This window comes from Fukomys damarensis, unplaced genomic scaffold, assembly GCF_012274545.1.
Source record: "Fukomys damarensis isolate Sample0158 unplaced genomic scaffold, DMR_v1.0_HiC HiC_scaffold_34, whole genome shotgun sequence".
NCBI lineage: Eukaryota > Metazoa > Chordata > Mammalia > Rodentia > Bathyergidae > Fukomys > Fukomys damarensis.
In genome coordinates this window covers 2209664-2237401 of record NW_022900946.1, presented here as the reverse complement: position 1 = coordinate 2237401, position 27738 = coordinate 2209664, and the positions used below count along the sequence as shown (strand labels likewise).

General features: G+C 54.5%; 1 protein-coding gene across 4 annotated transcripts in view; it reads left to right on the top strand.

Annotated features, from left to right (window-relative positions):
- Katnip (katanin interacting protein) overlaps positions 1-27738 on the top strand; it is a 169404-nt gene that overhangs the window by 47999 nt on the left and 93667 nt on the right. For all 4 annotated transcript variants that reach the window (XM_019207405.1, XM_019207406.2, XM_019207404.2 and 1 more), the window contains 4 exons: positions 1190-1266; positions 8832-9001; positions 10753-10850; positions 19173-19304. In XM_019207405.1, the coding sequence (XP_019062950.1) occupies positions 1190-1266; positions 8832-9001; positions 10753-10850; positions 19173-19304 (477 nt within the window). The remainder of the gene's footprint in view (positions 1-1189; positions 1267-8831; positions 9002-10752; positions 10851-19172; positions 19305-27738) is intronic.

The following is a 27738-nucleotide window of genomic DNA, read 5'->3' as shown; positions in this document are numbered from 1 at the left end:
ACGGTCTCACTGTGTAGTTCAGGCTGGACTTGAACTCATGGACATTCTCCTTCCTCAGACTCCCAATTCTAGGATTACAGGCATGAGCCACCATGCCCAGCACCCTTTTTCTTTTGAGACAAAATCTTGCTAAGTTATCCATGCTGGCCTCAAACTTGAGATCCTCCTGCCTCTGCCTCCTTACTACCTGGGATTACAGGTGTATACCACTGCACCTGGCTTTGCTGTCTTTTTTATTGGCTTCATTTTCAGGCAGGTCCAAGCCTGTGTTTCATCTGCTCAGATCCCCAGAGAAAAGAAAGCAGCTTTTTCCCAGAGTATTAACAAAGTCCGAGGGCTGCCACGTCATGGTCATCCCTAAAGAAGGCCCTCCCGGTGATTGTGGAAGCATCATGTGCGAGTGCTTCTGGACCAAGGCTGAGTGACCCAAGAGGAGCCCACAGAAGCTTTCAAGGGCAATCTGAGGAAGCCACTGAACTGAAAGAGCAGCTGAATGGTTTCCGGAGGAAATGCAGAGGCCTGTTCCAGAAAAGGAGGCAGTCACCAGGGGCCATCCACAGGGACCTCACTCTCAGGCCTATGTATATCTGTCATGACCGCGACATTTATAAGCAGTGGCGAGGACAACGTGAGGTCCCCCCTGAAACAGCTGATTTGGGTTGCATCTAGGAATGGCAGTTGAAATAACCAAATAATTATGCCGAGAAAACAGATCTTGCTGGGCATGGTGGCACATGCCTGTAGTCCCAGCAGTCAGGTTTTTAGACAGGAGGATCACAAATTTGAGGCCTGCCCAGACTGTATAGCAAGATCCAAATCAGCCTGGGCTGTATATGGAGATCCTCTCAACATAAAAACAAAAACCGTAAGTCAACAACTGAGAGAGAGAGAAAGAGAGAGATCTTAAAGGCCCAAGTCTTGTCTGAGCCCTGGGTTCCATAGGGCACAGGAAGAGTGAACAACAGCAGGACTGCGAGGCCGACCTTCTTTTGTAGATGACTCAAATCGTTGCGCCTGAAGCCCACTGGGCCGTCTCTGGGGCTCGGGGTTGGCAGAGTGACGCATCCAGGGAGCTGGGCCCTCACAAGGCCAGTTGTGCGTCTCAGCTTCCTGCACCGGCGTGCAAGGCCCGGCTCAGCGAAGGCTTCCCCGCGTTCTGCTGTCACACCACTCTGTTTCTTCATTTCAGGGTTGCACTAAGGATGTGGTGACAGACTTTGATGAGAAACATGATGAGCATTTAATATTGCTTCAGCAGAGGAACCGGTAAGACAAAGCCGCCCAGCGGCAGCCCTTCTTATTAGCCAAATAAAAATCTGTTTAGATTTATTAGCAACACAGGCCCTGTTCCCAGGAATGGGGTGCAAAGCCCCCTCCTCTCAGAGGCCTGCAATGTTGCCTGCAATCCCAGCTCCTGTTTCTCCACTCTGGTGTGATTGCATCTTTTGACTGAGTCATAGTAGACTCGCCTGTATGGCAGGGTCACCTCTTGCCTCCCTGCTTCTGTTCTGGGAGGAGGTGGCATTGTCAGAAGGAGGAATTTGGCGGGGCCTGTGCAGCAGTCACCTGAAGAACCCGATCTGTAATCTCACCAGCTGTGACAGTCCCTCGAAATTGGAGCCTGCAATCATGTCATTTACATTTGTGTTTGAAGTTGGGGTGTGTGTCATTTAAAGTTCAATTAGGGCGGATTTTTTGTTAGTGCCGGTTCTGAAAAAGCCTGCAGTAGGTGCCGTGTTTAGTGATCGAGGTCAGAGCAGCCTGGTGTGGTTTGGGAGGTGAAGTCTTAGTGCCTCCCAAGGCTGAGGAGTTCATTTCCAGGTCACTGGTTCGTCTTGAGGCCCCTGACCCTAAGTTGGGCTTGCAGGCTCCAAGCCTAAGTGGGGCCATGCAGTGAGTGACAGTGACACAGCAGGGACCGCTGGGCACCTGGGACTCTCCTAGCCATGCAGCTCAGTGCAGACCACTTGTTTGTGGGAATGCAGGCCCCAGGGTCCAGAGAGGCTGGAAATCTGGATATGTGTTGTAAAAGCTCCCAAGTTTCTAACTGCTGGTAATGAATTCCAGTTAAAGCACAAGCCAAATAGCGGAACAGTGCAAACCTACAAAACAGATGTGATGGGGAGGAAGAGGAAGGCGGTACTAGTCTGGCCTTGGGCAGTAGGAGTGGACCAGGGTCTTACGGGGGGTGGGGTGGGGGAGGCCCTGGAGGCATCGCCTGAATGTGGCTGGTGCCCTCATCAGACTGGCCAGGCTGTGAGGGTTGTCACTCTGTTCGGGACAGATTTGTGTGTGCAGGGTGGCTCTATGCCCTGTACGGTAGCACCGCTCCCCACTGGCCCAGTATAGAATTCTATCCATAGAATGCACCCCCATATCCATGGCAACAACACCTGCCCACGTTTCCGAAGGCCGCCCAGAGAGGAGACACCACTCTGGCTGGGGACTTCTGAGTGACTCCTCCGGACCAAAAGTGCCAGGCAGTGCTGTCCATGCCCCACCACTGTTGCCCACCACTCCTCTCTGCATCCCAGGGGTGACCTCGAGCCTGGCACAGCACCTGTGCTGATGCGACCACTGTGGGCTTTCACCATCATCTCCGCACGGAGCCGTATGTTTTACTCCATTCTGGCAGGCTGGAAGGTGCCGCTGGACAGCTGGGTGATGGTTTAATCACCTCCGTGTGGCTGTCTGGGGAGCGGGTGTCACAGTTCTTTATGGGCAGATTGTTCCTCATTAATCAGGGATCGATAAGTGTGCAGTCCTAGAGGTGCTGCTCTATAGCATGTATGAGAATTTCCAGAGACAAGGTTGCAGGACAAAGACAATTAAAAATATATAAAAACTGAGCGGCCATAGAGTCTGGAGGGGCGTGCTGTTTCTGAGGGGCTTCCTCGGGGCAGGGAGTTAGACCACAGAGCTGGAAAAGGCCTCGCAGGGAGCACTACAGGTGGGAAGGCCCGGAAGCCATGGCCAGCGGTGCCCCAGCTCCCACCTTATCCTGTCTGCTCTCTGCCCGGCCGGCAGCCAGAGTGACTGTACGCCTTCTGCAGAGGAGGAAGTACATGCAGCGGTAAGCACAGAATGCCGAGGGCCTCTCATTAAGAAGCAGCAGAGCTGGGCTGTACTTCGTATTTTGTTTGATGTTTTCATAAACCGTCAAAGTGAGTGAAGCCTGCCAGGGTTGCCAGTGGCTCTAAGTTTGCTAAGAAGGGATTTTGCGGGACTAAACTGTAATTTACTTGGAAGCTCAGTTATGTAACAAGGTAGAAAACTAGTCTGAGCATTAATATGAGGCCTTGAGGGGACGCCAACCCCAGCAGGCAGCTTAGCTGGGAGGAGGACGTGTGATGATTGTGATGATGATCGTCAGGGAGGTGCACAGCTGCCCTGAGGGGCCAGGTGACATTATTCTCCTGTCACCCATAGGGTTTCGCTTGGTACCTTCCCTGTGCCCAGCATTGCACTCACACAAAGGCACGTTGCGACGAGGAAGACAGACTGTATTAGTGTCACATCCTTCGGTTGTAAGGGACAAAAACCCAAGGTTAAGTAGACTTGTGCCACTGGAAATCTTAGTCGTTCTGAAATGAAGGCATCCAGCGTGATAACTGGCTCTAGGCGCAGCTGGATCCAGGCGCTTACACCGTCACCGGTGTCATTCCGTCCCATGTCTCGTCTCCCTTGCTGCATGGAAGTCATTCTCAGCCGGTAGCTTCCCTCACAGTGGGTGAGATAGCCAGCAGAAGCCCCATCTCTCTGTCTCTCCTTCGCAGAGGAAGAGAGCCTTTCTTTCCTAGTGCTTGTAGCACGTAGGCCTGGCTTGCGCTGTGTCCCCGCGTGGAGCTGTGCATCCCCCATGTCCAATGGGGGCGCGACCCTTGGCTCCCCCGGACTGGGCAGTGGAGCCATCCTGGCCTGACTGCGTGGAGTGAGAGGAGGGTGCTGTTCCCCAGGAGACCAGGGAGCTACTTGAGGTGGGGAGAGTGGCTGGCAGGTGAGGACAGGGTCCATTGCCCGGCCCTCGGCCTCGAGGAGCTCCCCGGGTGGAGGTTGCTGCTAACTGTGCCAGAAGGATGGAACTCTGCCCTGTGCTCCGGGAGGGGCAGAGACGGGCGAACACAGCCCAGCCCTGCAGACCCAGCCCCACGTGCGACGACACTGGTGCAGGAGACTGCCGAGATGAGGGCCCAGTGAGGAAGAGCTGGAGGCAGAGAGGGGAGTCCAGCACCAGGGCCGTCATTCCTTCCTCGAGAAAGGTTGCCTGAGGGAAGTGTACAGGAAGACAGTGTGCCCTCGAGAGGAGGCTGTGGCAGGAGAGGGCGGACATGCCCAGCTGACCAGGGCTGCCTGGCCGTTCGGGTGGCTGCTGCCTCCACTGTGTATTTTGTCCCCGAGTAGCAGGTGCGGGTGTAGGCATCCCTGCTGTCTCTCCATAGAGGAGAGAGCTGGAGTCCGGGGCTAGAGGCCTGTGGGGTGGTGCACTGGGAAAGGCGGAGCTGTCTGCCCTGAGCTCTGTCCTGCGCTGTACTTCCAAGGGGACGGTGTGGAGGACACCAGCCAGTCCCAGTGGCTGCCCAGGGTCTGGGCTGGGCGGCAGCGGACTTTTCGTGATCTGCCCTACCCTTCCCTTCACCCTTCAGAGCCGGGGCCCGAGGCTGACACCACTGCCTCTGGAAGTCCCGGCCAGGAGCCCTGGCTCCATCTGGCTTCCACTGGTTCAGAGCCCCTGGTGTGGGTGCTGGGGAAGCCGCCCACGGGGGTGGAAGGACTGCAGGACTGTGAAGTCCCAGCCAGGGTGCATTCCCGGTGCTTCTGGGCATGTCAGGGGGACACCTGCACCTCGTGGCCCCTGCAGGGAGACGAGGAACCTAACAGTGCACAGCAAGCCCCCACTGCATCAGGCTCTCCATCCCCAGCTCCTCTGTGTGTGCGTGTGTGCACGGCACGAGGGACTGAATCCTGGGCCCTTGCATGGAGCTACATCCATAGCCATTTTATTTCTTAGTTTGAAACAAGGTCTAAGTTGCCTGCGCCATCCTTGAGCTCTAGACCCACCTGCCTCAGCCTCCCAGAGTAGTGAGATTACAGGCATGTGCCACCATGCCTGGCTGGCCCAGGTCACCTTTACACCTGTCTCTATGCCATTGTCCCATGAGCTCTTGCGTTTGTTTGGTTCTCATCCCCCCTGGGTCTCTGCTTTGGTGGCCCATGAAGAAGGGAAAGTGTACCCTGGGCAGCCTGGCCCAGCCCTGCCCTGCCCCTCAGCACGGTGAGTGCCCCACCTCCTCCCATGTGAGTCCCGAGGCCCGCTGGCCCCGAGCTGTGGTGCACATGAAGTGGAGGGCTGCGGCGTGCCTCCAGACGGTTCACCGGGAGCAGGTGTTCCCCCACGTCCTCTGTGGGACCCCAGTTCCGTGGGACAGTCGCAGTGGGCTGCACTGCTGCCAGCTGGCCCAGGTTCTGGTGAGGAAACACACCCAGTAGACCCACTCTCTAACAGCAGGGCAATCCTTATGATGGCCAGAAGCAAACAGCCAAGAAAGCAGAGGCTGGCAGGGCGCTGGTGGCCTAGCTCCTTCTCAGGGCAGGCAGGCACTGAAGCTGACTTATCTGGATCCCCTGCCCCTAGGACAGCTTTTTATGTGAAATAGGCTATCCAGCTTTCTAAAGTCTTTTTCTCCGATGCCACCTGAATGTTACTGGTGTGCTCAGGGGAGTTCCTTTAGCAATTCCTTTCACAGTCTGAATAATTATCTCCTAATTTATCAGTTTCATAAATCCACATTTTCATAAATCACCCTGCTTAAGTAGAGGCACACGTGCAGGGCCGGCCCGGATGGCGGGTGACAGGACACCGTAGTGCGTGTGGCACAGCGGCCCGGCTCCTCCGGGAGAGCAGGGAGGTGGTGTCCGCCTGGCTGTCCCGGCCCCGCCCCAGGCTGCCCTCCTCTGAGACGCTGTGCCCGGTGGCCTCAGTGATTTGCTCCCATGAGCACTGCGCTTGCCGTGTTTGGAAATCGTCTCTTAGATACTCGTGTTTTCCTTCTGTTTCATGTTGTTGCCCAACAACCAGGCGTCTCCCAGGCTTCTAAGGCTGGCAAGAGATAAGCAGTCTGTAATAAATGCTCCTGCCACAATTGTTGGAAAGATGGATGCATCAGCTGCTGAAGAAACATTTAAAAAGTAAACAAAGGAATCGCCTGTGGTTGTCACCACCTTACCTCAACAGTTGATTTCATTTCTACATTTATCACCTTCCATTCTGGGCTGCGAACGCGCTCCCCAACATCTTTGCCTGAAAGCAGGTGTGCCGTTCCCATTCTGCACTTTCCCGCCACCCCCGCCAGATCTCCACTCTATGTCCCTGGGGAGTCTGACAAGTCTGTTTCTGCTGCAGGGCCTCCCGGCTTCTCCTGCCCTGCTGGTGGACGCTTGAGTTGCTTCCTGGGTTTTTCAGTGTCCAAATGCTGACCGTCTTCTTGCCCAGAGCTTTTGCACAGGAGCGATTTGCTAAATAGAATGTGCTTTTTGGGCAAAGACCAAATACAGGGCATCTTCCCTGTTTCCCCATTTCCTCTAAGAAAGGAGGAAATGTTGTGAGTTACCAACAGCATCTGTTTGCCAGCTCTAACATCATTTCACTAGCTTTAGTCTGTGTTTTGGTGGTGACTCTAGAGCCAGATTGCTCAAATTTTCTTCCTAGCCCCACCACAGACTAGCTGTGTAACCCTGAGCAAGTTAGTCACCCTCTCTGTGCCTCAATTTCTTCATCTATGAAATGGAAGGTGATAACTCACAGAAATGTTGTGAAGTTTAATGTCTTAATATAGTTTATACTCTTTGTTCTCAGGTTTCGTATTTGTGAATTTGCCTGCTGCTCACTAGAGCATATTTGAGCCCTGTAATCAGTCCTTGCTGTGCTTTTGCAGTCACTTACAGACATGTGCAAAAAAAAAAAAAAAAAAATCCTCGTCTCTTGACACATGTGTGCTGGCAGAGATGGAACAGGACAGCAGTCAGGTCTCTTACGGTGCCAAGTGCCTTCATGGCTGTTTGCTGGGCACCAGTTCTGCACTTCTGTTGGTCACAGTTTCTCCGTGTGGACTGGCCCGGCATGGTGCCGAAGGGCTGTCCTGGGCTCCTGACACGAGGCTCCGCTGTGCCTCCTGGAGAAAATGCCGTACAGGGTCTGATCCACAAGCCGGGTGTGTGTTTAAGCTTAAACAATGATTAGAGTCAAAGACATACTGCCATTAACCCCCTTCCCTTTGAACACACTCGTCCCATGATTCCGGCCACTTTCTGAAGCCGCTCTGGATCCTCTTTCATGAGTGTCTCTATGAGGTACAATCAGAGGTGCAGTGATGGCTGCTGCTGAGCGCCATCTGACAGAAAGCCAGGCTCATTAAAGACGGCCGTGTGTCCTCCTGGCTCTTCCCCAAAGTCAAAATGACCTCAAAAAGTAAATGTTTTGGATCAATTCAAGACATTGAGGCATCCAGGCCAGCGCAACTAAAGATAAGAAGGGACTTGCTGAGCTGCTTCAGGAAGTAGCAAGGAATGTGTGGAGGGGAGGTAGTTTGGTGGAGACAAACGGCAATGCGTTTTTTGCTGTAATAGTTTTTAAAAAAATAATTCAGATTCAGTGTAGTTTTTGATCACACCTCATCACTGTTAGATCAGCTGTGTTGGGGCCTGACTTCGAATGCTGGGGCCGAGTCAACAACGCAGCAGGGGATCTTTAATCCAAACACATAAGACAAGGCAATGTGTTGACCGGTAGATGAAATTGTGATCAGACTCATAGGATCCTGAACCCTTAAGTTCCCTGTGAGCAGCGGTTCCGCATTCCCTAATTCCATGTTCATGGTGACACCCTGAAACACACGACCTCAAATAATGAGAGTCAGCTGTATGTTTGTATTTAGAACGGAGTTTGTGTGATGAGTATTGTTTTTAAAAATGGAAACTGCTCATGTGCCGGGCACTTCCTCAGTTACTGAGAGGACGGCCCCTTGCTATGCTGGCTGGTTTTCTGTGTAAACCTCGTAAACCCGGGAGCTCGAAGGTGGCAGCGAGCCCCAGGAGCTGGGTGGCATGCGGCGGGGGGCCTGTGGGGCTGCGGGGGGCTGACCCAGCACAGCTCTGGAGCCACACAGCAGTGGAGCGGGTGGGAGCCAGGCTGCAGGACGGGTCCGGCCCATGTGCTCCTGCCCACGGTGGATAGTTGCAGCGTCTATCGCAGCTGCATTTGTGCACGGGTGTGCTTTTCAGCTTCGCTGGTGTCTGAGATACCTCGGGGGAGCATTTGAGAACGCGTTCATTCTCCACAGCAGAAGATCAGCCTGCATAGTCCATTAAGGGTCGTTTTCTGATTTGTGGGTGTGGTGTGTGAAGTGTCTTCTACACACCTCAGACCCTAAACCACCTCTTGTTACACATCAAACTATTACCGTTCACACAAAGTAAAACTGCACACAGTGGGAAATGCCTCGGAAATTGCAGGGCACGGCAGCAGCATGGCCACACCCCTGGCGCACCCCTCTTTGCAGCCACAGCCACCGCCCCAGGCAGGGACGGCAAGTGTGCATTTTTCCTAATGTGTCTTTTGGCCTCAGAACAGTGGCAGAGGCTTCCACGAGGGCGGCAGACTGTCCCCTCGTGGTTTCTCCACGTTTGCTCTGTGTCTCAGAGGCCGTGTGTACACACGAGCCGAGGAGCCACGCCGCCTGGCCTCCTACTGAGTGACTCCCCGCTGCCTTCCCGAAAGCTGTTCACTTTGCCGTGGGTGGGGGAACTCAGCGGCCCACGTGTCCTTTCGCTTCCAGGATATTAAAGCATTTGAAAGCCAAGGACCCAGTGCAGCTGAAACTGGAGCACCTGGAGCAGGGCTTCTCCGTCTATGTCAGTGGGGCCAACTCGGAGCTGAAGACATCACCTCGAAAAGCTGTGCATGCTGACCTCTTCAGAAGCGCCTCACAGACTGACGGGATGCGTGGTGAGTGCCGGCCTTGTGGGCCAGGCTGCAGCTCTCACCATTCAAGACAGGGCTGGGGTGCGGCCCAGGGGCAGAGCACTTGCCTGCTGGTAGCATGTGCTCGGCCTGGGTTCTGTCCCCAGCACCACAAAAGAAGAATCAGAGACTCTGGAGCCATATCTCGTGCTCCTGAACCTACCAGCGGGTAACTGGTTAACGTAACAAGTTAACTTCACCAGGAAGAGATTGTCAGAGCAGGAAAGTAAATCCTTTTTTTTAAAAAAAATTATTATTTTGGTAGCACTGGGGAGAGAGCCCAGGGCTTCACACAGGCTAAACAGGTGCTCTGCCCCTGAGCCGCATCACAGCCCAGGAAATTCCTTTGTGTTCCTTTCTAAACTGGCTTTGCTTGTACTCCCAAGTGTAAAGGCGGACTGTGCAATTAATTTCTCACACGCAGGTTTCCTGGGGCTCGAGTGTCAGTAATTTAAAGATGTGTCCAGGGTACTTTTGATTCTACCTAATTTTCACTTGATATTTCTTTGCTTTAGTCCCTAACCCCTGTATAATGTTTGATTCCCCCGTTCATTTCTGCATTTCATGCATCTGTACCGTGCAGCTCTGCATGGACCTTGTGTACCCTGTAAGGAGAATGTGGGTGTAAGGGAAAAGGCCCCTGCTCCTGTCTGGTCTGGTGCCAAGTGAATGGGACAGCAGGGCCTGGGGTGTCTGGTCCTGCTTTGGCTGTGTTACTGTGGGAAGCTACTTTGTCTCTCTGCGTCTCTGCCATCTCATCTTTAAAACAGCATTACCAAGTGTGCCTGTCCCAGGGTGCTGGCGTGCCCTTTGAGGATGAGAGGCCAGCATGCTACTGAGCTATGAGAAAATTTGGAAAGAGACAGAGCTAGATTTGAATAAGCCCTATTCTGACACTTTGTAGCTTTGAGATCTCAAGTGATTTGGGACCTCTCTGGGCCCTCAGTTCCCTCTTCTGTAAAGTGGGAATGATTAAGCCCAACTTGCAGTCTAGCCAGGAAGATTTAAATGGCTTCAGAAAGCCTGCACACTTTGGTAACTTTGATTTGTGTTGTTCTGATTCATGGCTTCATACATGTGCTCAGCACCCAAGCCAGTGATACACAGGAAAAGTCAAGACCACAGCAGAAGAATAAAGGAGAAAGGGATGTCCCAAAATGTTCCCCTAGGAGAGCCACCGCAGGGCAGAGAAGGACACCAAGGGTCTCCCGGCTTTCACGGTGCAGGAGTCAGGAGAAACATATGAGAGGATTATCTGTGCCTGGGGACCCAGAGTACTTTCATTCCTTTAGCGAATGCGTCAGCCTACAGCACGTGCGCTCTGTGCCTAAGGTCAGGCCGATTTGCTCCACATTTGGATGTGCTGATTGGCGTGTTCCCTTTTCTGCTGGGTATCTGGCTTGATTTTCAGTGTTCTGCTGCTCTGGAGAGTGCTTCAGTGACCATCCTCCCAGACAAGACTGGACGCACGGACGTACACTTTAGGTTTTTTTTTTTTGTTGTTGTTGTTGTTTTTGAGACAAGGTCTCACTGTATAGTTGAGACTGACCTGGAACTCACTGTGTAGCCCAGGCTGGTCTCGAACTCACAGTGATCCTCCTGCCTCAGCCTCCTGAGTGCTGGGATTACAGGCATGGACCACTACACCCAGCTACGGATGTACGCTTTAGACACAGATTCTGGACAGCCTCAGTGTGAGCTTGTTGTTATGTGTCTCCTTCCCCATCTCTGTGCAGACTATGAACGCAGAACCCTGCTGCGAGAAGCTAAAGAGGCCTTAAGATGCAGCTCCCGGACAGCGCCCAGCAGAGTCCAGCGCCGAGGATGGCACCAGGTCTGGAAGTCTTGGCCCCCACTCACACAGTAGGATGAGGTTGTGGGAACAGAGATATAATCAGGCCTCTAAAGCCCCTACGGTGGGTGTGTGTGCTGGGCTCTGCCGTGTGCATCTGATCCGGGGCTCCTCGCCCGCTGCCTGGTCCTTCCTTCTGCAGGAAGGGCTGACTCAGCCCTTGCCGATGACTATCCAGCCATCTCTACTGACCACTGACCAGATGCTGGGCTGGCCTCAGAGCCAGGCGCAGCCAGTGAAGGAGACAAAGCTCCTGTGCCATGATGCCGGGGGGTGACAGTGTGGGCCGCACCCATGCTGTGAGGGCAGCAGCCTGCATCTTTGAGCACCCATCCCGGGGAGCAGGCCCAGCCTGAGATCCCACATGACTCTTCCCTTTGCCCTCTGCAGACCTAAAGGGCAGGGTCTGGTGTCCTTTCTTTTAGAGAGCAGAGGAAACAGTTGCTCAGAAAAGCTCAAGGTCAGCAGCTGGGCAGTAGCGGAATCCAGATCAGGCCCACAGCTTTGCCCCAAGTTTCCCGTTCTTGCCCGTATGGTCCTGGAGGGCTTGCCTGGCCATCACTTATCCTTTGCTCGGGACCAGGGCCCCTGCTCAGCCCCAGCCACACATCTGCACATCCCAGTTGCCTGGCAGGTTTTAAAATATGGAGGCTTAGGCTCCACCCCTTGGAAATGCTGCTGACAAGGACTAGCAGTAGGGCTGACTGTTGTCACTGGGCTGTCTTCACCAAGATCAGGAGCTGCTTTTGACACTGGACCGAATGCTGGGCCTCCAGCCAGTGTCCACAGGAACCCTGTGGGTCAGTACAGGTCCGCATTGTGCTGCTGGAGGAACTGAGAAACAGGTGCGGTCACTTGCTGTGAGTTGCGTGGCTGCTGAGGGGAGGGGGGCCTGGGATTTGAAGGCTGCGCCCCTTAGGGAGCCTGTGATTCAGCAGGGAAGGTTGTCCTGCCAGCTTGGTGCTGAAGAGCAGGCCCAGAGGGCAGGGGACTGGAGGCTTCCTTTTGTCCCCAGCCATGAATGTTAATTTCTCATTAATGAGGCTGTTCTCCACTTGCCACTCTCAAGATGGTTCTTCTGGTTGTTTTGAGTGCTTCCTATTATCAGGAGCCATATTTGTGTCTTAGACTGTGACTTAATGGCTGGCCCCAGAGTCTGCAGTTTAAAAGACTTGGCCTAAGATTAATTAGCATCCCTCCCCAGTCTCTCCTGTGACTCTACACTTCACAAGGCCTAATCATGGCTAATTTCAGGCTGTAATTGTCCTTCTGCTGTGTATCAGTCAGGGGTCAGTCAGTGCCCAACAGCAGAGACCGCTAGGCTACTTGAGGAGAAAGGATGGCAGTGCCGGAGGAAGACACTGACACAGCTGGGACTGCCCAGTGGTGGGCTCAGAGCTGGGCCTCCAGGAGCCACACCCAAAGGCCAGTGGCTCTGCTCTGCCAGGAGAGCTAGGACACGGGCGATGGTCAGGCTGGGACCTGGGACTTGGGGAACCAGACACCACCTGCTGGAGCCATATGGGAAAGAAAAGCCCTGTGCTCTGGCCTGGCCAGTGTGGGACATTGTTCAGATACTTGTCCCCTCTACGCTGTGCTCAGTGTGAAAACAGTCACACCTGCCCCTCCTCTCCGTGCCCCCTCTGCTTCCTTCATCCTGTGAGGTCGTCTGATGGGCTGAGCCCCGGTTGCCTCCAGAAGCAGAGTCAGGAGGGGCCGGGGAGCACAGCATTTGGCCTTGACCTCTGCAGATAGGCAGGCACCTGTGGAGGGCAGAGGGGGCAGCTACCCGCCACCGCACAGACTCTCCCCCATGCCGGGGCCTTGGGACCGCACTGTGGAGATCTGACAGACCCAGGGGCCGGGCACAGCATGCAGGCTGTCGCCCATCGGAGGAAGAGACGTCCAGTGACACCTGCCGGGGCCCAGCAGCGTGCACAGTGCAGGGCCTTAAACACCCCATAAGTCTCCTGCCCTGAGATGCCTGCTGTGACGTGGTGAGTAGGGAGAAGATTGTTTGCAGACAGCTGCAAGGCTAGGCTGCTGGCAGCTGTGAGTTGGCGACATGAAGTCTGCGGGTCCTCCTTGCCCTCCGACTATATTTTTGGACCTACGGTTTTAAAAAGATGTTTAGACACTTGCCGACATTTAAATTCAAAGCATTTTCTATGTAAAACACCTAGATCCTCATTTAGAATAATGACAGATCTGGCCCCCACTCTGGGCCAAGCAGCTGCTGCCCCCTTGGGCTGGCGTGAGACCCGGGTGTTGCGGCCATGGCGTTTCCACCCCCACCTCCCCTGCTCACTGGGCTATTTGCACTTGTGGCCTCCGGACAGTGGAAGGGCCCGGCTCTGAGCTGCTTGGAGCAGGTGCAAGAACCCTTCTGCGCTTCGGTCTTTACACCGTCACTCTTCCCAGGGCTGCTGGGCACACGTGAGTGCAGGGCAGCCAGGCGGGCCTCCAGCAGGGGCCGTCTGCCTCTTCAGCTCTGAGCGCCTGGTAGCAGAGAAGTGGCCAAGATGCACCCCTGGCCCTGGACGCCGTGCCCAGGTGCCTGGCTCAGCCAGCTGTGCCGCCTTGGTGAGGTGGAGTGATCGGAGGTTGGGGGGCAGTGGCTGAGCTGCTGTCTGTAGAGGTCAGTGCAGGCAGGTGGTACTGACCGCCATGGCAGTGGACAGAGGGAGATGGGGCCTCCGGCCTGCAGACCTCAGGGCGCTTACAGAGCCCCTGCTGGGGTGGAGTTCTGGGGGAGGCAGCCAGGCTGGCGCCCCTGCAGCTTATGCGGAGTGGGGCAGAGGACAGAGCGAGGTCACAAGTGCCGGGAAGGAGAGAAAGGTGGCAGCGTGGACAGTGGCAGGGAGCATTGCTCAAGCAAGAGGAGGGAGCAGAGTCTTCCAGGGCCCCCAGAACAGGGACCTAATGCAGGCTGGAGGCAGGTGGGGCAAGGCCTGCAGGGGGAGAGGGGCCAGTGAAGGACACAGCCAGGGACGTGGGGACGCAGCCCAGACCCAGCGGAGAGGAGGGGAGGCTGGCCGGGCGTGGCTGTGAAGAGGGCAGGGTAGCTGGAGTCAGGAGAAGAGTCATCACACCGGGTGTACAGGCTGCCAGGCGGGGAGTTTGGATTTCAGCCCTGAGGAGTCCGGAAAGGGGCACGCGAGCTGGCGTTTGTGGAGCCCCCCACCCTGCTGTGAGCAGAAAGGCCTCTTGGGGGTCCCGTGCTGCAGAGATCACACAGACGCCTCCGTGCGGGCCTCCCTGAGCCTAGCAGCTCCTTTCTCCCTGACAGCCTCCCACGGCCCCACCCCACACCTGTCCCTGTCCCCCAGCTTCCACTGCCTCACCGAACACCCCCAACATTCCTTCTCCATGTCACTCGGTGTCTGAGGGACTTGAGTCGAATGTCTCGGCTCATCCTGTCACCGGGCTGTGGGTACCCACTGCTGCCTTGGTGGTCTGAGGCTGGCACTGGGGCCAAGCTCTCTGTCCCCTTTAAGCCCCATCTGCCCTGAAGCTGTGCTGGATTAGGGACGGTGCACTTCCCAGCTCCTCATCCCAGAGGCTGGCGCAGGACAGCAAATGGGCCCAGTGCACCAGCTGCACTGTCATTACTGTCACGGGGAAGAGGACAGACTTGGTGTCCTTTGGCCTTAAGAAGTGAAGTTAAGTTGCAGGCTTCTCTGGTGCAAAGTGTGTGGAGATAGGATTTTTTTGTTTTGTTTTGTTTTCCCCCTTGTTTTTTGCTTATTTCAGTACTACGGATAAACCCAGGGCCTTCAGGAACCAGGCAGCTGCTCTACCATTGAGCTGTGCCTCCAGCTCAGGACGGTGTTTGGCTCTGCAGGACTGAGCAGAACTGTCTGTCTCTGGTCTGTGCAGAGACGCCCCTGGCCTTGGAGGCAGCAGAGGTGGGCAGTGTGGTCATGCCATGGCTGGTTCTCAAAAGCCAGCGCATCAGGAAAGGGACCCAGCCCAGCCCAGTGCTGGGGCCACCCCATACGGCAGGGCTGTCCAGGAGACAGTGATGGGCCCACCTTCCCTTCGTTTGTTCACACTGACAGGTCAGCAGGGCCGCATGCTGTCCCAGGGCGCTCACAGCCATGCCCCTGCTAGTGTCTTCCTTCCCTATTGGCCCCGCCCAGCAATCAGGAAGCACTTCTGTGGGGGCGCTGCCCACAGTAAAGGGCTGCCTCAGGCACAGGGGCCAGAGGATCCCCAGCCAGGGTCAAAGTGGTCCTCACCCGGAGACAGCTGACCTGCTCCCCGCGAGATCCCCCAAACAGCCCATCCGGGGACTCCGGGCTCATGGCCACAGCCATGGCTTCTGAGCCACCGTGTTCGCAGCAGAGTGGGTGCATGTGATATATGGGCTCTTGTTCTCACTGTCCTTCCCTCCACTACTTCTGGGCCTTAGATCTTTCTGCTGCTAGCCGTGGATTAAGATTTATGGCTCCCTCAGCCTTGTAATACTTGGGTGGACAGCGGCCTAATCAACAGAGCCGTCGTTTACCAAAATGCTGTCAGATTTGATGAACGTCATCAGCTCTTAGCATTAAATTGGTAGTGAAGGGATTGGCCTTGCAGCAATTTACCATGGGGTGGGCCTTCCTGAAAGGTCTCCTGCAGGTCCCTGCAGTGTGGGGAGTGGGGGCTTTGCGCTCCCTTGCCTGCAATATCCGGTGTCTTCTGTGGCCCTGGTAGCTGGCACCTCTAGGAAAGCTCCCTAGAGAACACGGCCCTGGAGACCTCTGCCTTGGGCTCCCTCTTTCTGGGTTCTGAACCCCCGCAGTGAGGACGTAAATGAAACACCCACGAAGTCAGCCTTCCCGGCGACCTTGCATAGCAGACTGACAGCTCGTCAAGTGCTGTTATTGTAAGAGATGGGGCCTGTCTGGGAGGAACAGACAGGTCAAGGAAGGTCCTTGGTGGGTACTGCACAGCTCCTCTGCCTCTAGGGGGAGCCATTAACACACTGCACAACCTGCACAGCCAGCCAGGGCGGCTGTGCCTACTCTTTTCAGTACTTGGCAATGAGCTTTGAAGCTCACCTCTTAGAACACTTTACCGAGGGGTGTGGGGTACACACAGTAACTGGGCATGAGCTAGGCTGAGTGCGCTCAGACAGAAACAACCTGGGACTCTTAAGTCCTCCAGTGTGTCCACTGCCAGGGTCTACCCAGGTCTGGGCATACAAGGAGGCAGGAAAGAACAGCCACTTGCTCAGGAGCACCCCTGTGGGCACAGCCGTGTGCCAAGCACAGAGCCAGCCCAGAACACAGTCCTCATCCCATGCATGGTGGGCAGGTGGGAGGCAGAGGCACCGGTGCCAGGGCCGGGGGCTGCCAGCCTCAGGGCTGGGGCTGCTCTCCGCCTGGGCTGGGGGCGGGCGAGCAGGCCAGATGGAGGGTCTATTTATTCCCCTCCGAGGCTCCCACTCAGTTTGAGAAACTCTGGACCACGCTGACTTTGTCACATGTTGCTGCATAAACAGTCTTCCATTGTGGGTGCCATGAGCTCCTCCCCAAGAGGGAGGGCGGGTGTTGTCTCTCCAGAGCCTGTGTACACTCAGCGCCTGGGAGGGTTTGCCGAGTGACTGACTGAAGCCCCATTTGTGCTGAGCTGCTGGGAGGGGAGGCTGGGCCCTCCTGCGAGGGTTCTGGGTGCTGCTTTCCTTTCGGGGTGTACATCCTCCTCCTGATCAGCTCTTTCCCCCAGGCACAGCTTGTCCAGGAGCTCAGGCCTAGAGACAGGACAGCCTCCACCTCTCAGCTCTGCCCTACCTGGGCCTTGGGGGAACCAGCATGGCCACCAGCCATTCCCACTTACACCCTGTCCCCTGAGGTTGTATCTCCCTGGCTTCCCAGCTGCATGACCTTGGACAGGGGCCCACACCCCTGTGCCTTAGGTCTGTCCCATTCTAGGAGAGCTTAGTGGGAAAACACACCTGACATGCTAGGGGTGGCACCCAGTCCACACCAAGGCATCCATATGGAAGCAGTGACGGTACAGGCACTGTGAGCCGGGGTCAGAAGCAGCTCTGTCCCGAGCAGGGTGGAGTCCTGAGGGCAGTGGGTCCCCAGGGTCGGTGTCTTCATTAAGTTAAGAGCTGCATCTCCTAATCCCAGGGAAGTTCCTGTGCCAGGATGTCAGGGAAACATAGCCCAGTTATCCTGGAGTTCTTTCCATATTGGGTTGTCTAGTTGGGACACACAGCTTAGTCGGGACATGTGGCTTTGTGTCCTCCTGTGTCCCTCAGAAGCAGGACCAGGAGAGGCAAGCAAGCCACCTGGGGGTGATATTTAGGAAGGCCTCAGGTCAGTGTCAAAGCCCCGAGGGCCCAGCCTGCGTTCCTGGGACAAAGATGTCGCGAGAGTGCCAGAGGCCGGGTGACTGCCAGGGTCACACAGGGAGCAATCATGAGCGTAGCAGGGACTGAACCAGTCCACCTGAGTTTACAGCCAGGCCCTTTCCCATAGGTGAGTGGCTATAACTAGGTACAGAAAGGCCGCGTGCCAGAGCAGGGTATCAGCCAGGCCCGGGGCAGCTGTATGTCACAGGAGAAGGACCACAGAGGCTTGGCCATGGCAATGGCTGCTCCTCTCTTAGGAAGAAGCATCTGGAGGTGGCTGCCAGGGGACAGGTGTGTGATGCCCCAGGCACCTGGCTCCTCCTCTTGTCCACTGGCCCATGGTCCTCGCTCTCAGACATTCCAGCCACATACCAGCCAGCAAGGAGCATGAAGGGCCGTGAAGTCCTGCATCCCAGGTCCTCTGTGACTGCCAGGAGAGCTGGACTCTGCTCAGAAGCCCACCCTGTAACCTTCACACTGCCACACCTGGGGCCGTGCAACTGCAGAGCCTGCCAGTGCTTGGGACCCTCTTACCAGGGCACATTGCTGCCTCAGCAGTCAAGCAGTGGGCAGATCTGGGTGGGCAGAGAGCAGCATCTCCAAGCTAAGTAGGATTTGGGTTCATGGAGAAGACTGGGCAAATGGCCCTGAGATTGGAAGAACAGTGTGAGCAAAGGCACAGAGGTGGGGAGGTGTTAGGCACAGGTGGGAGTCAAGACTTGGTCATAAATAACATGCATCCTGTTCACATTGGCTTACAAAAGAAAAAGTTTCGTTGGCCTTGCTTCAGGTGCAGCTGGATCCAGGAGTTCTAGACAAACCCATCAGGACTCTGCTGCCTCCAGCAGCCTTTCTCTCTGAGCAGCAGGATGGTCCCCAGGGTCCCTCACTTCAGCTTCTCCCTCCAGTGGCTGGCCCTTCTCCTTGGCGGCTGCAGGTCTATTCCCGCCCTGAAGCAGCCTGCCCCGCTGTGCTGTGAGGGGGAGAGGTGGGCCGAGTGGCCAGGTCCGGCTCACATTCCCATGCCCGCGCCACACTGGGATCGAAAGCGGGGAGGGATGTGGGTCCCGGAAAGAAATGAGCAGGGTGTGTGTGTGGGGGGAGCAGCACGTGCACAGGCCCTTGAGGAGACTGAATAACAGTGCCATGGCCCAGCGATCACGGAGGGTGCAGCCCCTCCACACTCCTGCAGCAGGCGCAGGAGCTGGGCCAGGGGAGCAGGGCACTGCCGAGATGCACAGCCCTAGGCCTGTGTATGCTTATGGTCCTCCCCCGCGACGGGGGTGGGGTGTTGCACATCCGGGAACTCAGCTCCCAAGGAGAGGACGAGCCCTCGGATGGCCTAGGGGCTGTGCACCCCAAGCGGGAACAGGAAAGCTGGCAGGGAGAGCAGTCCCTGCACAGAGCCCTCCGCAGTGCAGTCCGATGAACCTGGGAAGGCTTCCAAATTGTATTTTACTTTAGGACGTCTGTGGTGTGTACATGATGGCACCAGGGTTTCCCAAGCCTGGGACCAAATTACATTTCAAAGTCCCTTTTCAGAAGTTCAACTCCTGCTAAAATCCTCCTAGTGAATAATTTCAAACCAAAATGTTACCTGGGCACACTTCGAAGGTTCAGGTAGGAACCATTGCAGACCTTCACGCAGCTGAGTCCAGTGGCACATGCCTGTGATCTCAGCAAGTCTGGAGGCCGAGGCAGGAGGCTCACAGGTTCGAGGCCAGTGTGGGGAACTTAGGCCAGACTCTAAACATGTAAAGAAAGCATGGAAACATGGGGTTGTAGCTCAGGGGAAGAGCCCTTGTGAGCCTGTGGGAGGTCTGGGACCAGTCCCCAGCACCTAGGAAAAAGACAAGGCCTCTGAGCAGAACGGCCCTCCAGCACTAGCCCTTGCCCCTGAGGGAGGCGGGTGTTCATTCCGCCCTGTCTGAGACGGTCTGAATTTTTCTGCGTAGAAATCGGTGCAGATCAGAACAGAAGCCGGCCGGAGACTGCGCATTGAGCCTCCTCTGGACCATTCAGAAGACTCAGAGACTTGCGTGGAGGGGCCCGTCAAGGCCCAGGACGCTTCTGGGGCTCCTTTGCAGGTAGGGCCTGGCCTTGACCTTGTGCTTAAGGCTTCTGCAGGACACTAGGGCTGCCATGGCCTTGCGGAGCTTTCTGGCAGCACAGTCCATCCTTATTCCCGGCTTCTTTCACTCTTGAGTTGCTCACGCGCACTGTGGTGTGCGCACAGGCCGGGTACCTGACAGCTGGTGCCCAGAGGTCAGGTACAGGGCGTTGGGTGAAGCGCTCAGCAAGGCTTCCTGGGGGTGACGTCTGCCCGGTCCTGAACACTGGGGAAGAGGATGGGGCAGGGCAGGGCTGCCTGGCCGGCTGTCACCAGCCTGTGTGTGCCGTGCACGGGTCCGTTACGCTTTTGACCGTCGGCCCCTTCGAGGGCAGCATTGCCCTTGAAACTGGTGGACAAGAAGGAGCAGGTGGGACAGGAGCAAGGGGAAGGGCAATCCAAGCAGGGGAACAGCGTGCTGGTGCTCTGAGGCACAGGGCGTGGGGCGAGTGAGGCGGCCGGGATGAGGCGAGGTTGGAGGCAGTGGGGAGCCCGGGGGTGCGTGGCAGGCCGGGCCAGAACGCGGGGCTGGGATGGTAGTCGGAGTTGGTCCCAACCGCGTGCCTTTGTAATAAAGGGGGTGAGTAATCATCCCCGCAGTTAGGCAGAAGCGGACTTCTCCAGAGACGGCAGGGGGAAGCGGCCCGGTGGGACCCTGGGCTTCGCCGGGGTCCCAGCATCAGATCCCAAGGGCAGTCTTGCTTCTGCACCCAAAGTGCTCCTGTGAAATGAGAATGACTCAGAGCGGAGACGGAAGTGTTGTCCAGGAAACGCTCCTCTGGTTTCCGCTTGCTTGTTTGCTTCTGAAGGAGGGACAGGTAAGGAAGGAGGGATCGCTTTGTTTCACATCCTGGTTTTGTCAGCTGGGAAGGTGTGACTTCCTGAGTAGAACAAAGGAAACAGTTTCTTTTCATTCAGTGACCCAATCCGTGACCTTGTTTCCTCAGCCGGTCTGTAAAAGTAGGACGAAACAATGGACAAAATCGTGGGCTTCATTGCCTTAAAAACATATCCCCACCCCCTCACACACAGTTGACTTTTGAGTACATCAGATAATCCCCGGCTCAGAATCTGCCTGTGCAAAACAAGTCTTCGGTTTCTCCTGCTTTGCTCGGAGGCTGGATTTTAGCCAACTCCAGCCTGGTGCCATCCCAGCCCCACCGCCTCTCCCATGTCTCAGAATCGTGGGCACCCCTCAGGCCAGAGCCCATGGCTTGTGCCTCCGCCCCGGTGTCCTGTGCCTCTTGTTAAATGAACACATAGTTCTTGCTCCGCCAACTCCCCAGCTCCCTGCACCCAGGCGGCAGTGTGGCCATTAGCATTCCTGGGTGCACAGGCTGTGGACCAGCACGGCCGCTGCTCCGCCAGCCCTTAATTTTCTCCGCTGCGAGTGCTTGATTGCATCTTTCTTTCCCCTTCCTCTTCATCCTGAGGGGGCATCCTTAAGGCTTCGCAGTCAATTTCCCCTTGGAGTTATTTTCCCCGCAAAGCAGAGAGCGACATGGCAGTGCCAGTTTCCCGCAAAGGCAAAAGCATTAAGAGATGTGATCAGAACGGGAAGAGGGAGAAAAGGCGCCCGGCAGACGTGCTCAGCCCCTTGCACTGTTTGCAAGTGCGGCCCGAGATGGAGCAGGAGGCACCCGGCTTCCCTGTGGAGACATGCCAGCCCCGGGCCGCTCGGGCCCCTACCTTGCACAGTGCCTTGAAGGGTTCAACCGCTAGCTGACACCTGAGAATCGGGAGATGCTGCAGGAAGATCAGAATTGGAAGATCAGAATTGGAAGATTTGGGCTCTGCATTCTCACACAGCCTCAGAGACAGGTGGGGAACGGCTGGCCCCTTGACAGGGTGAGCACTGCAGGTTGCTACTGTGCTGCCCACAGTGCAGTGCTGAAGATCACCAAGGATAAACGGCACATCTTGTGCCGGGAGATGCGAGGCTGGAGAGAGGCTGGAGAGAGACGGGCTGGAGCCGAGCCCGGGACCCAACACCTGCGAGTTAAAGGAGAGGTTTATCTTGGCTCACAGTGTCCGGAGTTTCAGTCCACGGTTGGCCAGCTCCAAGGCAGAACCAGCATGGTAGAAAAGCTGCTCCTGTCGTAAAGCCAGGCAGCAAAGATAGAAGGGAGGGGCTGGGGATGAGAACACACCCTTCCTGGCCAGTGCTGCCCGGTGACCACCTCTTCTGATCAGCCCCCCCGCCCCCGTACTGGGGATCGAACTCAGGCCCTTGTGCTTCCCAGGCAGGCTCCGCACCCCACAAGGCCCCGCCTCCTAACAGCACAGTCAGCCGGGAACTCACCGATGGGCTAATGCATTGATGAGTGTGACACTCCCGTGACCCCACACCTTCCGAAAGCTCTGTGTGCGAACATGACAGACCTTTTCCAGAGAGTTCCACCGGAATGCCAGGTTTGATCACGTTTGCTTTTCTTGGGACAAGGGCTTTGTACTGCAGTGGGTGATATAATTTCTATTCATAGGATAGTGGCTCCAGTTAAGTATCAGAAATGACAGCGAAGATGCATTTTTAATTAAGATATCTTATTTTCTAGATAACATATAAAGAGTCTAACAATGCCAAGAAAATAAGAGTCTTTTCATAACCCCACTGCCCCACAGTGATGATCTGGGTCCCCCCACCCAGATTAAAAATGGCATTCATCACCGGGTGTGGTAGTGCACGCCTGTAATCCCAACAGTCGGGAGGCTGAGGCAAGAGGATCGCTGAGTTCGAGACCAGCCTGGGCTACATAGTGAGTTCCAGGTCAGTCTCAACCACATAGTGAGACCCTGTCTCAAAAACAAAAAACAAAACAAAACAAAAAAATGGCATTGCTCATTATACCCAAGAGGAGAGTGCTGCCCTGGAATGTCCCAGCCCTGAGTTGCTTCCCTGGTTAGTTACCACGAGGCTTCCTGGAAGAGGAGAGATGACAGGAGGACTGTGCCACCCTGGCGTCTTCTGGAAGCCATCCTGAGTCTCTCTCCCCTTTGGGTGGATCCTGAAGTGAGTGTGCTGAAACCTCCCGCCATCACAGTCCTGCACCATAGGCACGGTTTTTACTGGCACAGAGGGACAGCTAATGGCCGTCTCTGGCCCAGCATCCCTGGGGAGCCCCTCACCCACCATGGCAGGGCCCTGCAGCAGATCTGCTCTGTGGCCTTCGTTCATTTCAACGGTCAGACTTAAAAGTGGGCGATCACTTTGAGGGTGGTTCCATTGCTTGGATGCTTCTGTTTGGGACCACGATATGTAAACACCTCTGAGCAGGTGCCCTTTTTTCTTTCTTTTTTTTCCACTGTTGTTTTAACGTAAATCAGATTATATCATCCATTCTGTTTGATATTCTCGCTCTTTTTGCTCAAACATACTGTGGCCATCTTTCCATGCTGGTGCCCACACAGCCCTCACCCAGGCCAGTGGCTCGGAAGTTCTGGGAGTTGGTGGCTGGGTGTGAATCCTGGCCCCTCCTGGTTGCGAGGTCGCAGCAGTGCTGACAGAGCACAGATGGCTGTGACTGGGTCAGCTCGGGAGTGAGAGCAGAAGGGCACTGAGGAGAGGACCCGGAAGGCCGGGGGACAACAGAAGAGCGAGGCCCCACACATCTCGGGGCAGGAAGTTGCTATGACCAGCCCTGTTCTCTGTGCTGATCCTGGAATTCCAGGGCTCCCACCAGCCTGCTGCCCTATGACAAAATTCTCCCTGCTCACTGCACTGGTGTTCAGCCTCCAGCCACAAAGGGAGCCCAGCGGCAAGGCTGTAGGATGGGCACTGCAAGTGAGTTTGTGAAAACAACGCAGACTCACAGCAGGATATTGCCTTAACAAAAAGCCTTCGGCCCATCCACCAGATTTAAACAACACAGGAGAGATCTGACTTGGTGATATTTTAAAAAATGATAATGAGAACTCATTTCAGTGAGCACTTGCAAAGTATGAGCACCAGGTTGAGTCTGTAGCGGCCATTGCAACATGGACCCCAGGAGCTAAGTGCTGTGCATTTTCATCTCCGTGCTAGAGTTAGAGGAAACTGGGGCACAGAGAAGCGGTGCCGCTCAGCCCGGCCTCAGAGAAGCCCACGCAGGAAGCCCCGGTTCTGTGTCTCCTTGTTCTCTGGAATAACAGTCCCAGGCTGCGAGTCATGCTGGCCTGCCTTTGCTTCAGAATGTGCCACTATCTGTGGCGAATATCATTGATGCTGCGCCAGGAGCAGTGTGCACAGTGCCCATCCATCAGCGATGCTCGCTATCACTTATTATTTGTTTGTTTGTTTGTTTTTTGAGACAGGGCCTCACTATGTAGGTGAGACTGCCCTGGAACTCACTGTGTAGCCCAGGCTGGTCTTGAACTCGCAGCGATCCTCCTGCCTCAGCCTCTTGAGGTGTGCACCTCTATAGGTGTGCGCCACCATGCCCGGCTTGTGCTTAATAGCATTTAAACAGTGAGAGAGCAAAACCCTCCTTATCTACCTGTCTCCCCCATGAACCCACAGTGGAGCACATCCATGAAATCAAACAAGGAACCAACCAGACAACCCCAAATTGAACGACAGTCTACAGCACACCTGGCCCAGGCCTTCCAAAAGTGTCAGTGGTGTGAGAGAGACAAAACAAGGCTGGGGGACTGTTCCAGAAGAAAGGGTGAGTGGTAAAGAGGTGGCACAGTGGTGAACATGAGACTCCGGAGGGATAGAGGAGGACTTGCTTAATTCGGGGATAGTTTGGGGGAAATGGACTATGTTATCAGGGTAATTCCGCGTGCCGACATTAGGTTTCCTGATATTGGTATTGCGTCGGAGAATGTTCTCATTTGCAGGAGACGCCTGCCAGTGTAGGGAACCTGGGGCCACGTCTGTAACCAGCGGGTCAGCAGGTCAGGAGGTCAGGATGGGGCGTGTTCGCCGTACGGGGAGGAGCAGTGGGAGAGGGTGAGGCACGGGGCACACGGCTAGCAACTGCTGAGCGCAGGTGGAGGATATCTGTTAGCCTGTATTTCCTGTGGGTTTTGCATTCTTTGAAAATCAAAAGTTAAAAAAAATAGATGTCCATTAACGAAGAGATGAACTTCTTCAGCAGAACTAAGCATCAGCAAAAGAAGAAGTAAGAGTGAAGAAAGCCATCTAGTTTAAAAACAGGAGAGAGTAGCAAGGTCAGTTTCCCCACTGTGATGTTGGGCTATTGGAAGGGGACCTAGGACCTCTCCACATTGTTCCTCACCGATGGCACATGAAAGCCACAATTAGTTCAAAATGCAGAGTGAAAAAGAAGTGAAAACACATGTGTCCTGGTTCTACGGCCCTTAGGTTCCAATTCCGATCCGAGGCTTGGATCAGCCACTGTCCTTTCCTCAAACTCTCTGCACCGCTATAATTGGCAGCAGTGTTTGAGAACTGTGGTTGTAAGGAAAAGAGAGCGCTGGGGCTCCAAAACTCAGGACGCACGGACAGAATCATTAGTCTATTTGTGTGTGTACAGTGCAGATTTGGGGGCACCTTTTTCTTCCCAGTGCTGCAGACATAACCCAGGTTGTTTGAACTGAGCTACATTCCCAGCCATTTTTATTTTGAGACTGGGTCTCACTAATTTGCCTGGTTGCCCAGGCTGGGTTTAAACTTGAAATCCTCCTGCCTCAGCTTTCCAAACTCCTGGGATTACAGGGCCACCATGCCTGGTCGGGCCTAATTCTTAAACTAACAGAATTTGCGTGTAGAACATAGAACATTTCTTAACCAAAGAGCTCCTGGTGTTTATGGGCCAAGGCCTAAATTTTATGATATGCCTCAAGGGAAGGGACATTTTTGAGGGACTTTGTTAGGGGGACTATAAAGAAAACTTAAAGTATCAAAGTTGGAAGCTCTTCTGAGTTATACAAAATAGTTGACCCTTAAGAGAAACCGAGGCACAAATTGATTTAAGAAACAAAAGGGTGTATTTGAGCTGATCCGAATTGTAGCTGGGAAACACTAATCCAAGCAGGTTGAATGTGTTCTCCAAGGTCTTACAGCTTTCAAACAAGTTTTAAATACAAGACCTCAGTAGAAGGAGGGATTATATCAGTTATTTGTCAGGCATTTAGATTGGTACAGGTAGGGTAGCAAATTATCTTGTAAAAAGGGATTGGGTAATTTAAAAGAGTGTGTAAGTGGTGGATGTGCTGGTGAATGCATATAATTCCAGCTACTCTGGAGGCTGAGGCAGGAGGATCAGAAGTTTGAAGTCAGCCTGGGCAACTTAGTAAGACACTGTCTCAAAATAAAAAGAAAACTGGAAGACCTAGGTATGTATCTCAGTGATAGAACACTTTGCTAATCATGAATGAGCCCCTGGTTTCAATTCCCAGTACTGGAAAAAAAAGGTGTGTGTGTGTGTGTGTGTGTAAAGCGATTCTCAGGAAGGGTGGGGAAAGGGAGTGAGGTAGGATCCAGCTACCCAGATGGCTTTGTAGAGAACTGGAAGGCTCCACTGTAAGGGCAGGTATGGCTCTTAGCACAGGAAGTACAGGATACAGCAGGTCTGGCCAGTGTAAGCTGGGAAAGCACAGGATCCAAAGCTGATTTGAATGAAGCTTAAGGGTAGAGCGCTCGCCTGGCATGCCTGAGGCTCTGTTTAGGTCCCTAGCACAAGAAGAGGGAGGGAAGCAAGGAAGAAACATCTGGGGAGGGGTGTACACCAGCCTCAGCCTGCCACTGCTCTGCTGGAGCAACTGCTCTGGGAAATCCGAGAGTTTAAAATAAAAGAAGCCCATTTATTTGAGCATGGGGGCAGGGGGAGAAGAGAGATAACAGACAGCTACTCCGGAATTCCAAAATACTGAAATACTGGGGTGGGGTGGGGGTCCCCAGCTGTTTCTACTGAGGACCCTCCTTCGCCCTCTTAGGCTTCTGGAATCTGATTGGTTCCCTGGCTGTCCTTCATCCTGACCTAGGATTTCCTCTGGATAAGACTGTGGGGTGGGGCTTTAGGAAAAGACAATTTAGGTTTAAGGATTAAGCAAAGGGGAAGTGTGTGATTCTGCTGTTAATTGCACTACCTGGGACCTTCCTGGGCCTACTTTCTAATTGCCCAAGTCTAGCTGTAGAGGCAGAAACTGCCTTTAGTAGAATTCTCTATTAATTCTTAATAAAACCCAATGAGGCCCTCATCCTATCTTTTTCCTACCTGGAGGGATCCCCTGTCCCTATGAAGGATTGACTGATTTTCATATTCAATTAATTTATTTAGGTTTTTTAGTATTTAAGAGGGGACTTTTGAGAAATAGAAATTTAACTTTGTGTTGTGATCCTATTAAGGAATGACTGAGTTGTGAAAATGAATACACAACCTTCATATTTAGTTTTCCTCATTTGCAAAATAGGAAAAACATGCAGGGAAAGTATGTAGCAAAGACTTGGGCTGGCGGTGTGGCCCAGTAAGGTGCCTGCTTAGCATGTGTGAGGGCCTAGGTTCGATCGCCAGCACTGAAAAACAGGGGTCCTGGCCTTGGTACTGTGTGCTGTCCCTGGCCCCTTCCTTTTCTGGCTCTGCTGTGGGACACCAGGAACTGAGCAGCTCTGCTCCACCGTGCCCTTTCTCCGTGCTTCTGCCTTGGGGCCAGCTGACCAAGGACCGATCTCCTGAAACCCGGGACTGCATTACACCTCCCCTTCTTTAAGTCAGGTCCCTTTTGCCTCTCCAGCAAGGGGTGGACTTGACATTTCCTGTTCCTGCCCGCTTTGAAATTGTGACTCCTAGATGAAATTGAAAGGAAATCCCTCTTCTCATATTGTAAAACCCATAGAAATAGAGGGTCTGTAATAGTTCTTAGGGACTGCTTCCGGCTGGTCATCTGCAAGTTAGACCTTAGAGCCCGGAACACACTCCCTGCGCCCAAAAGCCCCTTCACCGTAACCGTCGGGTGCCATCTTGTAGGCCACAGAGTCTCTGGTCCCTAGAAAAGGGCCTGGCATAGAGTTCGTTTGCAAGTACATCTTCGTTAAGCAAGTGAATTGAATAATCCAGCGAGGAATCGAGCAGAGAGGCGGGAGGGAGTAGCGTCGTACAGCCCGCACTAGTGGCCCTGCCACGGTGTCTCCACATTGTGAGGCTTTCCCAAGCTGTGAGCAGAACACAGAATCTGACCCCCCTAGAAAATTGCGCCGCTCAGGTCCAGGAGTCAGTTTCGGGCATGTGGTCTGGATCCGGAGATGCTGAGGTTTCTGGCACACTGTGCTAATTCAAAAGGCGGTTCTAATCCTCAGCGAGGCGGGGCTGGCAGGAAGTGGGGACAGAGGACAGCTGGGGAAACAGGCGCCCCGAGGTGTCAGGCTTTCTAGTCCTAAGAGAAGCCAGGGATCCCGGTTCCTTTGTGTCTGATTTGTCTCAATTACTTATGTTAATAATTAATTCACAGTTTTCTATGGACAAGCAAAA